At 29.9% G+C, this 16,791-nt stretch overlaps 1 protein-coding gene across 1 annotated transcript; it reads left to right on the plus strand.

Moving 5' to 3' along the window:
* The first annotated feature begins 1,915 nt into the window (after positions 1-1,915).
* LOC659711 (excitatory amino acid transporter 3) lies at positions 1,916-15,651 on the plus strand. Its single transcript, XM_008193043.3, has 6 exons — positions 1,916-2,766; positions 7,813-7,855; positions 7,908-7,953; positions 8,013-8,427; positions 12,396-12,725; positions 15,522-15,651. Exons 1-6 carry the CDS (start codon positions 2,252-2,254, stop codon positions 15,613-15,615), a joined length of 1,443 nt encoding a protein of 480 aa, XP_008191265.1. The 5' UTR covers positions 1,916-2,251; the 3' UTR covers positions 15,616-15,651.
* Positions 15,652-16,791: the final 1,140 nt, after the last annotated feature.

Consider the following 16,791-nt stretch of genomic DNA (forward strand, 5'->3'; position numbering starts at 1 on the left):
TGACATTTTCGAAAAGTTTATTTTTTTCTGATTTGATATGTCTATTTGTGTAATACATTAATTTTAAATATTTAAGAAAAAAGAAAACATTTCGCTTTTTCTTTATAGTAGGCCATGAAAAAATTTTGGATTTTTAATTAAAATTATGAAAATTGTATTACCCAACAAGTATTTATAATTTAATGATTTTTTAAACCCTTAAATAAATTTTTATCAGATCAAATTTTTGCAATTAATAAAAATTATTTGTTTTTATATTTAAAATGGCAAGCTTACGTTGTCATTCTATTTTCCAATTTTAAACATTAAATATCGGAAGAAGCAAAATCTTATTAAATGTATGATTGCGTATCAATAAAATTTTATTTTACAAAAAAATGACAATCCAAACCCCAAAATAAAATTTCATCTGCCGTAAAAAAATACACAACATTATCAACATCACTAAATCATAAAAAAGTGTCATCAAGTGACACATCGTTTGCAATTTTCTGCACATTTTTTATGTAATTAAAATCTGCAACGCTCGTATATTTAAAAATAACTTTAAAATAGCTATTTTTATAATTTCACATTTTTTACTTTAATAATTGTTCACAAAATTGGATTATTCACACCTTTTATTTGAAATAATTTTTCCATGGCCAACTACTTTCAAATATTTTAAACATATTTTTATCAAAAATATATAAAATTATCAAATTATATTTATATTGTTTTCAGTTCAGAAAAGAATAAGCTTTTCGAAAATGTCATAGCCAACTATGATTCTCATTTAAAAAAATACAATATTATGTTATTACAGCTAAACAAATAATTAAAAAAAATCTCTGATAATATTATTAAATTCTCTGTAAAATAGTGCCTGTATAATGTCTTTGTTTTAAATGTGTATCTTTTGTAATAAGGAAGATATGAATTTTTTAATATTTCACTAAAATGTCAACTTTTGTTTATAAGTCGAAAACAAAAGACGATAGCAAGATGCGGTTTTGACCAAAATTATTCTCTCAAAAAATGGATCTGAGAATGTGTCACTCGTTTTTCTCTAAACATCTTAGTTTTGGAGATCGCCTATTCGGACATCCAAAATGCCGCACCCTGTACACGACAATAAAATTTACCATTATCTTAACAAGCATTTATCTCAAATATTGTATTATAAATAACTAACTGTTATAATTTTAACACATAACGCAGCAATTTTTTAACATTCTTCAACCTAGCACTGGCATTTATAAGCAATTTTTTCCGTCCCACGCTGTACATAAAAACTTAACATTTGGCTTTTGCTCTAATTTTGTAGACATTTACTTATTCCATAGCTTTCTCTTCACTAAAAAACGAATTTTTAAAACTTCTAAACATGAAAGTGAAAGTGTTTTTGGATAAACGAAAGACGTAAAATTTCGTACACTTAATACTTTGTAAAAGTCAGTTGGGCGTAAAAAAAATTTGGATCTAAAAAAATTGGATGCGACATTTGGGAAGTAATCAAATTCCAAAGCAACACCATGTGGAATGTGAACGAAATGTTAATTTTCTTGATTAATTATTACACTTTTTCTGTACTCGTTTTAGTTTTGAATTATTAAAAGCGGCTTTCTTTCACAATCCGGGAAAAGAGGACAATAAGTGAATTTGTTGTAAACTTTATTTTTACACGTGCTGGGTGTTCATTAAACATTTATACATATTCATACTTGGCACCCATTTCACAGGTAAGTAACAATACCTAGAAATTGAAGGTCATTTATTTGTAGTAATTTACCAATGTAGTAATTAATGAGAACGACTTAGTTTAAAAAAGAAATTCCTTTCGAGCCATTCGGAAACCAAACTGATCAAGTATGAACTGGTAGTCAATGGCCCCCTCTTAAGCCCAATAATTGTAAAACACCTTGTTTGCTTTTCACGTCCAGTGAAACGAACAATTACCTCAAACTAACCATTTTCCTGATTGCAAGACAATCAGTGAGGTTTTTGATGCGGTAAAAGTGTTCGAGATTCGGTAAGTGAAGTGAAAAAATCCCCACAGATGCAATAATAGCAACAGTATAACTTCGTCACTTTTCTCTCGCGCGATTAGTGTTTCGCAAATTGTCATTAAAGGTAATTCATATGAATACCTCCGACGTTAAATTACACTGCAAGATAAGTGATATTGTGTTTAATCTCGCTAATCCCGCCAACTTTTGGACGACATTCTCGGCCGTGCTCTAGTTAACTTTCAGCTCCAAGCCGTGCAACAATGTCCCAAATCACCGAAACCAAACCCGAAAACGGCGCCATAGACCTAGAAGACGTCCAAATCGACGGCGAAAAACCACAAAAGCCCAACAAATGGCTCGCGTGCTTAAAGACAAACTTTCTGACTTTGGCCACCGTTGGCGGGGTTGTTTGTGGTATAATTGTGGGGATTATTCTGAAAGAAAGCGTGGGTTCGTTCACGAAAAGGGAAGTGATGTATGTGAGCTATGTCGGTGATGTTTTTTTGCGAATGCTCAAATCCCTGATTATTCCACTGATTGTTTCTTCGCTGGTGTCCGCTATTGCCAGTCTGGATTTGTCCCTTTCTGGACGAATAGCTGCAAGAGCTATAGCTTATTATTTGACGACGACTTTCATGGCTGTGGTTTTGGGAATTGTGTTGGTAGCGTCCATCCAGCCGGGGTCAAGCCATGGGGGTGACAGCAGTAGTGATATCAACACGAGTGCTGTTCAGAGAAATGTGACCACGGTTGACACTCTCCTGGATTTGGTTAAGTGAGTCAATTTTTTTTTATTATCAATTGTTTTTGTTTGGTTTCGTACTATTTGTACGTGACTTTACGTGGGATTTACGCTGGGAAATATTCTTTTGTATCTACTTTTTAAATTTTCCATACTATTCATTTGGAAAAATATTTTTTACGTTTGGCGTATTTGCTTTAATGCTATTGTAGTCGAGATATTGACTCGGGTTTTAAACTCATCAAAATTATCCAATTTGTGGAAATTATTATTTTAAAAAGCGGCAAACATCTATAAAATTTTATGAGATAAAAATAATTTAGAACCAGGTAAACAATTAATTGTACAGAGCGTTTTATAGCATTTTACGGCGAGTGTAAGAGACTGCAATAAAATTTAATTAATTTATTATGGAAGTTTTTCTAAATTGTTTTTCAAACCAGATGATGTACTTAATTTAAATAGAAATTTATTTTATTAGAAAATCTTTAGATTAAGTATTTAAATCATTTTTTTAATCATGTTCAGCAAAGATGAAAGAAGGAGAAACCACATAGTTTCACACATTTTTAGACTACTTATCACGGATTTTAAAAAGTTTAGTTTCAATCTGAGATAATGTTTTTTGGTAACTATTGTTTCAAAATATTTGTGGCGCAGATAGTTTTTTTTTGTAATTTTCATTGTGTCTATTTTATCAAATAAAAATTAGAAACATAGGAACTGAAATTACTATCTCTTAAAAAACTTTATTGTAGTTATACAGGGTGAGTCATTGATATGGGCGTGCTTGACTGCACCTACACTTTAAAAAATATCCACATGAATTAAATGGCACTACAGATGGGACGTCAAAGTGCACGTTCTAAAATTATTTTGCCCTATACAGGGTGTTTCATTTTTATAGTGCAAACTTTAACATAGTTTTTGAAATGGCATCCCCTGTATATTTGTACATATTTAAATTTGCACTTTTTTAGGCTTTATAAATCAGTTTAGTTTTTGCAATTTATTTTAAACGTTCAGAAGTTATTTTTTCTACAATTTTGTGCGTTTGCAGGCACATTATTAAAAAATCTCAGAGCGTTTGGTTTTTGGAGTATCAAGTTGGGACTTTACCCATGGGTAAACAAATGTCTGGGGTATCTTCGGTGACAAGACTATACATTTACATCGTAGCCTCACCTTGCTGTGATACATTCATTTTGGTAAACTATGAAGCACCATAACTTATGTTTTTAAATAGCACCCCTGTATTTTATCACTAAGTTTTATTCAGCGTCTCATTTTACATCTTTTTCACCTCTTAAGTTTTTTTCTAAAGGTTGATAGTTAAGGAGATAATTCGGTTTTTCTGAAAAATGCACACAAAATCTCTTGTATACTAATATAGCGTGCTATGAAAAATAATACATTGTGACATGCTAATGTCAAAATGGCATTTATAGTACGTCACGTTTTGATTTTCTCGTAAAAATAAATTTTTCGCCTAAAATGCATGTATACAAATCTCATAGAAATTAGAGACATACATTTTAATAAAATTATGACAAAAAGTTATTAAATAAAAATGATAGAAATTTACAATGGAGAAATAAGGCTAAAAAAGTGCAAATTTAAATATGTACAAATATTCAGGGAGTGTCATTTAAAAAAGCTATGTAAAAATGGAAGACCCTGTATAGGACGAAACAATTTTGGAACGTGCATTTTGACTCTCCATTTACAGTGCCATTTGCTTTATTTCGATATCTTTGACAGTGTAGGTGCAATCGAGGAGGCCCATATCAATGACTCACCCGGTATTCAGCTTTGGGCAAAAGTATGGAACCAAGCGTTTTGTGCCTAAACTATGCACCTTATGAAAAAACTAATTAGTACATCATGAACGACTTCAAAATTAAAAAAAAAATTTTTTTCCCAAACCATTTTGGTTTTCAAGTTATTAAAAAAAAATGGTTTTTTCAAATAGCACCCTACTACGGCGATTTTTTTGGTAAAAGATGATGCTATAGAAATAACTTCTACTTTAATAAAATTAATTTTAAACCAGTGGTTTTTCAAGAAATTGAAACGTTTTTAGTTAACGATTGAATTAGATAGATAAAAAATAGCAATTTATGACCATTAACGAAACAATAATTACTTTGTCAACTACTGTCAAGGGTTTTAAAAAATTAAATAATTAAATGTGTATTTTATGTTTTGTGATTTTTGTATATTTGGGTGCGTACATTAGGCGCAGGACTCGTAAAGTTATGTGAAACAGCCTGTATATATATATTATAATTAGAATATAATATTTCTTCACTCTTTTTGCACTAGTTTATCAATTTATCAATTGCAAAGAAATAAAAACTTTTACTTTCATTATAAGTTCAAATAATCGCATGGTACTATTCCATTATTTCCAGTAATAGATATGTTACTATACAGGTGTCTCAAAATTGAAAATTGCTTCAGTGACAAACCAATATTAGAGTATAGGTAATATTAGCTGCTAAAGGAATTATTATTGATGAACAAGGGACGCAAACTATTTGCTAAACAATAACATCAATAACGCTTCTCTGTAGCATTTTGTTGAATTCTTCATTTTTTTGCACTTCTTAAATAAGAAAAATTTAAATTTCTAGTAGTTATTTGACAAAGCACCGTTTGTGTCACAACCAAGAGTTTTTTTTAAACATATTGCATGGTTAACTTTCTATTGACAATAACTTCTAATTTTAAGTAGGTGATATTAAATAAAAATTATGCAATTGATTTTGAAAATACCAACTTACAATGGTAAGAACCACTTTTCAGTTTGTAAAAAGAGAAATTGCTTTAGATGAATAAGTGGTTTTTAATTTAATTTCGATTTAATCTCGATTCTAAGTTTTTATAAACACTACTCTTTAGGCATATTTTTTTACGAAATTTAGACCTAATTTAGTGATTTTTCAGCTTCCAGTTTTACAAATGATGTAAAAATTGTCCGGTTTTATCTCGAACATTTGCTTAAAATGTGGTGAAACGGTCAAAAAAGGCAAAATATTCGTAATGTAATTTTCAACATGCTTTAATATTTTTTCGGTTTCGTTTAATAAAATCTTGAGATAAATTTATTTCGATATAATTTAGTTAATTTTCGACTTATTTTTGGGAAATAATTTTGTTCCTAGCTGAAAAACTAAATATTCATTTAGGAATTTGAGAAATTTCGCGTAATAATCGTGTTTTTGCCAGAAATACGTCCGAGGTTTATCTAATAAAGTCGTTAATTTTTTGGTTTATTTTTGTTAGCTCCTGACAAAATATCATAATTTTCGACTCAATCTAGTGATTCTTTGGACCTGTTTAATAAAATTTTGTAATAAACTTTCAAAAGTCAAAAATTGTTTACTACCTACTTGTATATTTAGTTAGTTTGGCTCATTTCTGGATTTTACAAAATAATTGCGTTTCTAGCTACAAACCGTGTGATTTTGCTAAACATGACCACCGTTTAACAAAGTGCGACAAAATGCCTTCTAAACGAGATATCATACAGTATTTTTTCTACTTCGCACTTTTTGTACCAAAAAAATTAATTTGGAAATTTAGGGAATTTTGTGGCAGTTATCAACACTTGCGCGCAGACAGTGAAATGAAATTAATAATTTGGACCGTCATTAGTATATTCGTACAAGTGTATTCTGAAAGTGTCCAAGACGTTTTTCAATGTATCCCTCAAGAAATACGGGCTTTTGTGGTAAATACGTGGAATTTGAAAATTGGCCAAAGGATAATGGAATCTCAAATTACTTACTTGCACTGGCTTTTGAAGTTATGTTTGTACATTACTCGAAAGGTGTTCGAAAGGGCCACATATCAGGGTTGCTACAAAAGCCTCTAAAGGTTAGTATTTGAATAATTTGATTAAATTATGCACTTGAAACAGGTGCCGATTGACACTGACAGTTCTCTCAGATAATTGTCAAAAAACTAGGTTGTCAACAGTATTCGACTAAATACCCTGCTTTTTAGTGTAATTATTATAGCACTCCGTTGGACCTCAATGCGAAACCGAAGTAGAAAAAATATTTTCGGCATTTATTATACCGGGAGTCGATAACATCTTGTGATTTTAGATTACCCGAGTTGTTCTAATAAGGAAACTTTCATTAATTCTACATCAATATAAGTTTAGCTGTTTTCGTGATATATATACTTAATTCTTTATTTTAATTTGCATGTTTTCATTAAAAAGTCAATAGCTTAATCATATTTAAACATTTTGAAAATGTATTGGATCTTTGAGAAAGAAAGGTTAGATCTTCCTTTGGCGTTTTTGATTTTAAAATAAGTTAAGAAACCTCAAATTTTGAAAGTTACGTAGGTATAACCGGAAGGGATGTCATGTTGAAAATACTTTCATGGAGCAGGACCACAAAACTTTTAATGTGGAATTTAGATAAAACACTTTGATTAATATAAGAACTATGGTACTAATTTCACACTTCCAAGTAATGAAATATTGTTCAAACAGTCAAACTTCAAAAACATGCTGAAGTTTTTAAAATTTTTGTACCTATTCATTTTTTTTTAAGATTGAGCGGTCAATAATGTTATGTTATGTTCATTGTTTACTCTTCAATTCAAAAAATTAAAAAAATTCGTAGTTATTCGCTTTTATAATGATTTACAAAAAACAAATCCAGGTTATTTAATAATCTAGGGTGATCTAGGGTAGTATCTTTTTGTTCGTCTGGTGGGTTTAAAAACTAAAAATGAAAACGTAAACAAATTATTACAACTTCTTGTTGGACTTTCTTGGCGTGGAAAATAAATAAAACAAAGTTTAAAAAACCTACACACCAAACCTTTATTTGAAACACAGTGTTTTCAAATAAAGGTTTGATGTGTAGGTTTTTTAAACTTTGTTTTATTTTTAAATTATTACAGGATAATATTAAATAGATGTCTAATGTTTACAATTGGTTTCCTAATTAGATGAGATCAATACGCATTTATTAGCTACACTTAAGAAATTGAAATGAAAAATTCAAAATTTGTTTATCATCATTTAAATATTTAATATGACTCCCTTTTTAGAAATATGTTCCCGCCCAACGTCATTCAAGCATGTACACAACAGGTAAATTAACATACTTTAAACTTGCATTGATTAATTGAAAAATCATTTTTAGTACCGCACCAATTTGGTACCTCCCAGCAAAACCCCCAACGAAACAGGTATTTAATACTTTCAAACCCTGCAAACTAAATCACTAATTAACAAATCCAAAATTTAGATTTATACAAATGGGACATCCAAGAAGAACTTGTAAACGGAACAAACATTTTGGGCTTGGTAGTAGTTGCCATCGTCGTCGGCATAGCTCTTGCCCAACTGGGAGAAGAAACCAAAACTTTAGCCAATTTTTTCCACAATTTAATGGCCCTCTCTATGAGAATCACAACGTGGATCATAAGACTATCACCTGTCGGTATCTTGTTTTTGGTCACAGCTAAAATAATGGAGATGGAGGATATGGCAATGGTGTTGAGTCAGCTAGGATTGTATTTTGCAACAGTAATGGCAGGCCTTCTCATTCAAGGATTTGTTGTTTTACCTTTGATATATTTCGTTCTGACCAGGAAGTCTCCGATCACATACTTGGTTAATATGAGCCAGGCTGTCGCCACAGCGTTTGGGACCGCTTCTAGGTAGGTATATTTCTATTCTTTTATTTTTATTCAAAAGTAAAATTAAACAAAATGTTTGCTTATTTTCAATTTGCAAGAAGACCTTGGCTACCTTGACACTTTAAGTTATAAAGTGGTCAACCTTATTTGGACAATAAATAACACTTCATAATTGCGATAAATACATTAGAACTGTTGGCTTAAAATTCTTAATTCTTAAACAAACATAATATAAAATTTTGATAACTGATTCGATGTTTACGGGACTTTTTGTATAATTTAATGGAAATATAAAAATGGTACGTAGTTATTTTGTTACGTATTTTTTGTACTCTGTTCATATTGAATTTTGATTATTATTGATAAATTACTTTTATTTGATTTTCGCATTTGGCGATATCTTTAAAATCCTAAAACCTAATCTTTGTAGAATTAAAGGATTAGAGCAGAATAAAACAATCATAGTTGCAAAAGAATGTAATAAAATAAAATACATAGTTAGTATCGACGTAAACGATGATACACTGTTAACAATTGGATATTATTTTATGTTTAAATAACATTTAGCGAAATAATCTTATCAAATCGGTTTGTTTTTAAGAAAATTGTAATAACATTTTAATACCTTTTAGACCCTCTATAAGCGCTTCAGAAATACATACCTAAATGATGACAGAAATAAAAGTGTCCCAAATGTAAGAAAAAGCCTATTAGGTCCCTTGTTGTGATTATTTTTGGGTATCAGAATTGTTACTCAAAAAAATTAAATTCACTAGTTACGGCGAGTTGAAAAACTTCAGACTATCAGATTTGATTTAAATCATTTGAAAAACAATGTATTTATGTTGTTTTTTATATCAGTGCCTAAGTTGAGTTGAGTATAATATCGTATTATAATTTGTGTTCTAACAATTGAGTAATTTTTTGCCTCGAGAAAACTTTAGTTTTGCCTTAAAAACGCTCAAAAAGAGCTGAATTAATGTAACTACTTACCTTATTACCTATGACATCTCACAAAAACCTTAATATTTTACTTCAAACAATTTGTCTTGACCAATTTTTGTAGAAATTTAGTTCAAAAAGAAACTAGGTAAATAGAATGAAACTTTCGGTTTAATTTTGGGAGTTTGATTTGACTCGTATTTTCGTAATATCTTGCAAAATAAATGAGCTTCTAGCTCAAAAGCAAACTAAATGGGGCAAAACAACCTTGACCTAATTTGTGATTTTTCAGCGTTTTTTAAACTTTTCAAAAAAACTTTAAAAAATGTATTAAACACTTGAAGAAAAGAAATTTATCACTTTTGGCATAATTTAGTAACATTTAGGCTGGTCAATTATTGGAAAATAGTTGCGTTATTAGCTGTTAGACGTTTAAACTCCCGGCACCGGTATCCATACCAATCCCGGCAGCGTGATGAACATTTGAAAGTGACGTCACCAACGGCCGGGAGTTGACTTCAGTTATTTTTTTAAGTAAACAATTTATTTTCACTGAAAATTGTAATGTAAAATCGGGCGTTTGCTAAAGTAGGTACTGTGGCTAGAATTGATTAATTTTCAATTTTTTATTCTGAATTTGGGGCGTAATTAAATTTTGGATTGTGATCCAAGGTCAGGACGAGATTATTGTTTAGCTACCTCTAATTTTGAATACATCCGACATCATCTAACAGGCCAAACAATATTCTCGGCCTCACCTATAAATTTAGGTCAAGATTTATTTACGCCTAAATTAAGTATAAAAAATTTGAAAATGAAATAACACTAGTTACAGTACCTATTTTAGCAAAGACACGATTTCATAGCACAATTTTTTTACATAAAAAAAATAGTTTTTGCACCTTTTTATATTGTTGTTTGTCGCGTCTGATATGCAGAAAGCCGAAATTGAAAACAAATCTTGTTTGTTGGTGACGTCACTTTGAATGTTCATGACGCTGCCGGGATTGTACTGGATACCGGTGCTGGGAAGTTTAGACTTAAAAATAATATAATTTTTGCTTGTGATTTGTAGTGGAACTTCACAAAAAACAGGCAACACTATTTTTTAACTAATTTGTTGGTTTTTATATTACTTTTAAAGAAATTTTGCGAAATTTTGAGTTCGTATTTAAAAATCAGTGCAAAAAATGTCATTTTATCACCTTATTTCCGTAATTTATTGAGACAGGCTTAAGTAGCATTAATCTAACGTTATAAGTTTTCACATCATACTTTTTGAACAATTTTAGTGTGTTTAAACACCATTTCTGACCGAATTTAGCAAATTTTCGACAATATTTTAAGAGATTAGGTTTCTACTGTAACGGCAGTTACAAAGTTTTTTTATATTGTCTTACCACTATTTCTAAAATACCATTTTTACAATTTAGAATCAATATCATGACTTTTTATCATCATTTTGAGTGCTAAAATGAGTTACTTTTGCGCACTAGTGCTAATATGAACTTTCATTTTGCATTGATTTTTTTGTTGTTTCGTAAGTGACGCGGGATTTCTGAGAGATTAAATTTGAAGCGGCCTAACACGTTGTCTTCTTCTGAATTATTTTTTTTTCTAAAACAGTTAAATAATCGCAAATTTTTAAAAATGCGACAATTTTCATATCATTTTCGTTGTTTATTACAAAAATGACAGTAACCAACCAAATATTTTTAGCCATCTTTTAAATTAAATTTATTCGCGGTAAAAATTAATTAATATTTTACTTAAATTTTGGCTAAATTGTAAAAAGCCTTGTATACAACTCGTTGCAATATTTCGCTTTTTTCGCTGCGCTCATATAAGAAAATTCACGTCTAGCCTTCGTATTCCACCTAGTTGTATAAATATTATAAAATAAAAAAAAATATAAAATAATAAAAATACATATTATAAAACTTGAAACATTATACTCTACAAGGTGATTCAAAGGAACCGTACAATCTTTCGGGTGCTGATAAACTGAATTAAAAGTTCCTAAGACAAAAATTGTTTGAGCCTTTTTTTACAAGATATAGTTCTTCAAAGTTTAATTTTTAAGTTAATTTTTTAATGCTTCAGATAATATTTTTTAACTTTAATAAGCGCAAATGACAGCTCTTGCAACGTTGAACTAATTTCTGTTGAAAAAATCAACAATTAATGGCTAATGACGTGTAAAACAATTACAAAACTTATAAATTCGACAATAAATTAAATTCAACATCTTAGGAAACAAAAGAATAACAATCGATACCGTCGCTTGGGAAAACAAAATAGAAAAAATATAAAAAAGTCGTTTGAAAATTATTTTTGTGCTTAACTGAACGTCTTTTATCACCATACAACTGATTGTCCGACACTTTTGAATCACCCAGTATATACGCACTACTAAAAATGTTTCAAAAAGTTGTTATCAAATTATGAAATGCGATTTACAATCCCCAGTTCTCGTATAATTTCATCAGACTTGACAACATTGTTTTGTCCGTTCTGTTCCCATATTCTATACCTAATGGGTTACCAAATGCATTTATGCAGGTTTCTAAGAAAAGATGGAGCCGGTTTTATTAATCTGTTTACGTTCGAGAAAAGTTACATTGTCTTTTATAGGCAGGTAGATTTATTTGTTTGACTTACGTAATCGTCACAGAAATAATAATAATTATTAATATATTCGCGTTTCTAAATCGGTAAAAATTTGTTCAGAACACCTTGTAAAAAAAACTTGCAAAGATTATTACTAAACTGATTGCAAAACAAACACTGTGTAATCTCTAGCATTGTGGAATTAAACGAATGATTTGAAAAGTCAAAAATCTATGTATTATAATCCCAAAATATCTCGCATGATTGATTTTTATTTAATTTTCAATATTTTTTTGACCTAAAATGTTGGGTAACATCTACACGATTACGCATTAATTATGCAAATTAGAGAGTTACTTATCATAACATCAGACATAAAGATCGCATTTTTGAAGATTTTTTACCTTGAACAATTTTGCAACACAAAATATTTTCAGTTCGGCCACCCTTCCGATTACAATCCAATGTCTGGAAGAAAAGAATGGAATTGATCCAAGAGTTGCACGGTTTGCATTACCAATTGGTGCAGCCATAAATATGGATGGTACGGCACTGTATGAAGCCATCGCTGCAATTTTTATTGCACAAGTGCGAGGAGTAGACTTATCAGTTGGTAGTTACATAGCTATAAGTATAACTGCAACTGCTGCCAGTATAGGGGCTGCTGGAATTCCACAAGCGGGTCTTGTTACCCTTGTTATGGTCTTAGACACCGTGGGACTTCCTGCGGAAGATGTGTCCTTGATATTGGCTGTTGACTGGCTTTTGTAAGTAAAGAGTGAAGACTTAATTACCTATTTGCGGGTTTCTAATCAATCATTAGTAATTATAATTAGTAAAGATTGGTTTGTTGCTACGGTTTGAACAATGTTTTAAAAGTAAAACGTGTATGTCATAAACTTCCGCTTAATTAAGAAAAAGAGTGTTGGTTTCATGTCGTTAATACATTATTTTATATTATAACAGTGCTTTCATTTTAAAACTGGCCAGTTTCAATAACTTTCAATATACAGGGTGATTCTTTTAGGGCCTACATTAAAAACTTCATTTACATTATTTTTAAAATGGCTGAGCTCCGGTCCGGAATTACGAGAAATTGACGCCAACTTTGAAATTGTAAATAGTAACCTAAAGTTTTTATTCTATTTTCGCATTTACTATTTCACTAAGTAAATTTACCCAAGATGTTGGTACTTATCAGTCATAGTTTTTGACATATGTCTATTTTTTTGTTAAAAGTTTTATTTCCAAGGGTTTGCCCTTAAACCGTTTGCGATAAGAGAATAATTTTTTTGCATTCTATATTAGAAGTTTTGAAGAGCCTTCCAAAATTTTCAAAATTGTCAACTGTCAAAATTCAAGGCTAGTATGATTTTTTCAAAATGGTTATTAAAAATCGGCTATAACCTAGTTTTTTCAAATGGATCGACTCTTGTTTTCCTAACGGCAATTGAAAGAACAATAATATTACTTACAGTCACTATACTTACAGTTTTTGAAAAAAATGACAAAAAAAACGGATTTTACTTCGTACTTTTTAAATTTAATCAAGTAAACCATGCAAAATGGTCAACAATTGTCAAATTTCAACATTTTATTTAGTTCTTAGCTGGGTCATTATCGAATAAGCAGCAAAACAGTAGTATTTAATTATGGTTTTTGCTAACTTAGTGAATTATGTAAAGTAACTCAATTGCCATCAAATTTTGAACTTCTTGATTGAAAATGGTGGACAACTCTAGCATTTCTTTTAATGTATGTCAAAATTTTGTCATATTTTTCGAAAGTTTACTCGAATAAAAATGAAAATTATGAGCTAGAATTCTCTTTTTTGCGATTATTTCAAAAATTTGTAAGAGATAGATATAGAAGATGGTAATAAAAGTCTGCAAAAAATTGATGTTTTTTTGATTGCCATCGAAAAAGCAGGGCCCTTCTATTTGAAAAAACTGTGTTATAATAATTTTTTAATTATCATATTCAAAATATCATAGTAGTCTTGCAATTTGACAGTTGACAATCGTGAAGATTTCGGAAGATCCTTTGGTTATCAAATGCAAAAAGAATTGTTCACTTATTGTGAAGAGTTCAAGGGCTGTGATATTTTAAATGAACCTCTGTAGATGAAAATTTTAACAAACAAATTGACATACCTCTAAAACTAAGACAGATAAGTATTAACAATTAGGGTACACTTTACTCAGTTTCAAAAGGCAAATTCAATAATGCAATAAAAATAGGTGGTGTCCATTTAAAATTTCAAAGTTGGCACCAATTTTTCGTAGTTTCGGAAGTTTAGCCCTCTTAAAAATAATTTAGTTGAACTCAGAATGATCTATTTAGATCCTATATAAAATTTTAAAGATTTATCTATATTAGAAGTTAAAAAGTTTGTAATGTAGGCTTTAAAAGAATCAGCCTGTACTGTTGAGTCATCTTATTTTTAAGCACATCTCCTAATCGTTAGCCACCCTTTTTTGGAATTGTGAAAAAAATTCTTATCTACCAACTAGAAAAAAATTTGTTGATTCGTGTTTAAGTTGGGGGTGATGTTAGTTTTAAAATTTTGGGTTCCCCTAGCCTTTGAGTTTATTGCAATTTAAGTTAAACAGAAAACAGATCAATTAAGTGAATTTTTCCATGTATCCTGTTTGAATTTGTGTACATGTAATAATGTGAGCAAGCTTTTATGCAAAATAGAGTAGGATAACCGACCACACAAGTGACGTACAGTCACTTTCAAGTGGAATGACACTCTTCAAACTGCAGCCACAAATCTTTTTAATATGTTACGGTTAATGTGTAAATTTGGTTAGTTTGTAGGTAAACTATGGATATTTTATAAAATAACTTATCTTTGAAAATTTAGCACCTAAAAATTTTCGTCAGACTTTTGTTATCTCTTGCAGTTGATGAAGGTGGCATTCTTTTTTATTGTTACTGTACTTCTGAAATCGTTCTGTAGTGTATTCATTACGGTTGGCTACATTGTTCAACTCGAGGCTACACGAAAAATTTAGGACACGTTAGATGGATGGGTGTGAAGTACGAGTAAGACACCAGTGGAGGATCGAAAATATTTACTTATAATCGTTTTTACAGTAAAATGTTCTCAGAAAAGTACAGGACTTGTAATTAAGTTTAAGTAATAAACTTCGGATTTTAACATTATATTCACAAGTTTACAACACCTGAAATTAATTCCCTTGAATACTAGAACTAATAACTTTCAAGGTAAAATATCATCCAAAGATGTGCAATTTTTGTCAACTTTTTCTATTCCTTATTATTTGTATTTATTTTTAGAAAAATCTAGAAATGAAAGGCTATTAGTATTGAAAATTAAAAAAAACAACCCTAACTTAAAGCTAACTTCCACGGTTAGATTGCCTTCTTTACAATTTGGAAATTTTAAAATAAGGGTGGATAGCTGTTAGGGGTTGAAACCTAAAATGTTATTAATGTTGGTTTTAAACTTCTGCCTTGCAATCTTTTTATTTTTGATTTTTTATTTTATGTGTTATATTTGTCGACACAATTTCTAATTAGATATTTTGTTACAGAGATCGTTTTCGAACGGCCATTAATGTAATGGGAGATGCATATGGTGCTGGTGTTGTCCACCACAGAAGTCACAAAGAACTCCAAAATTTATAAATTGACACATTTAGGCCTAATAAATATTTACGTACATTTTTTGTGTTATTTTCACCTTCTGTTGTACCACCAATCAATGAATCAACTTTTGAAATTTGATCAAATGGTGAAACATTTATTGGCTGTTTCAAAACTATAGAACTGTCTACGTTGATTTTACCGAATTATTTTTTAAATAAATGTAGAGAAAAATTTAAAATAATGATTATTGATTAGACCTCCTCAAGATTTTCTTTTACTATTTAATCATGATTTCCATTAATTTCCTTTACTTTTGTTTGATTTCCTTAAGATTTTCCCAATTTTTTTAAAATGGTTTCCTCAATTTTGCACACCGATTCCCTCTGCGGTGTACCCCTCGGACAGAACCAGTATAAATCCAAAAAAAACTTTAATAAAATTTTGAGATAGACCTTGCTCATTACGAAACCACACAATATTTGAAAATTATGTACTAATACCCAGAAACAAAAAGTCTGAACAAATAATAAGCAAGTCATTGAACCCTAAAAATAACGAAAGCTTTGTTAAACTTAAAAAAATCATAATAAGGCGACAATCCTTACCTCTTTTGTACCTTCACCATCGCAACTATTTGGAACAAGACTGCATGAAAGAATGCCAATATCCAATATCTTTGAACAAACTGAAACCAGAAAAAAAACATTATGGATTATTTCCATATAATTATAAGTATAATTATTATATTACTTATCAGCTTAAATACATAAAGGTATACTTATACTCCTAATAATGTGATGTAGTATTTAAATTTATATTAATAAATAAGAGTAGTAAAAAATTCTAAAGCTAATTTTATTATAAATACGTTAAGATTTTCTATTCGTTCTAATTCCTACGTACATTTAAAAATAATGTGGTTGTTTCTTCTAATTTTTTTGTAAGTTGTTTCCTTTTGTGTAACACTTAAAAAGTGTTACTGTGTTACATTTTAGTCATTTTCTGTAGTGATTTACAGTCGTTTGTAGTAACATTTTTGAAACTGATTTACAGGATACATTTATCTACTCGGGCTGTAGGAGAGAAAATTTTAAAAAATATGGTCACTGCTTATTTAATTCAGAAAATAATTTTGAAAACTGAAAAAAATCTAGCAAGCTTTGAAAATTATTTTCCATCAACAACTTTTTTTAGCCTTCTTAATAGTTTAATGGT

This window comes from Tribolium castaneum, chromosome 1, assembly GCF_031307605.1.
Source record: "Tribolium castaneum strain GA2 chromosome 1, icTriCast1.1, whole genome shotgun sequence".
In the NCBI taxonomy this organism is placed as follows: domain Eukaryota; kingdom Metazoa; phylum Arthropoda; class Insecta; order Coleoptera; family Tenebrionidae; genus Tribolium; species Tribolium castaneum.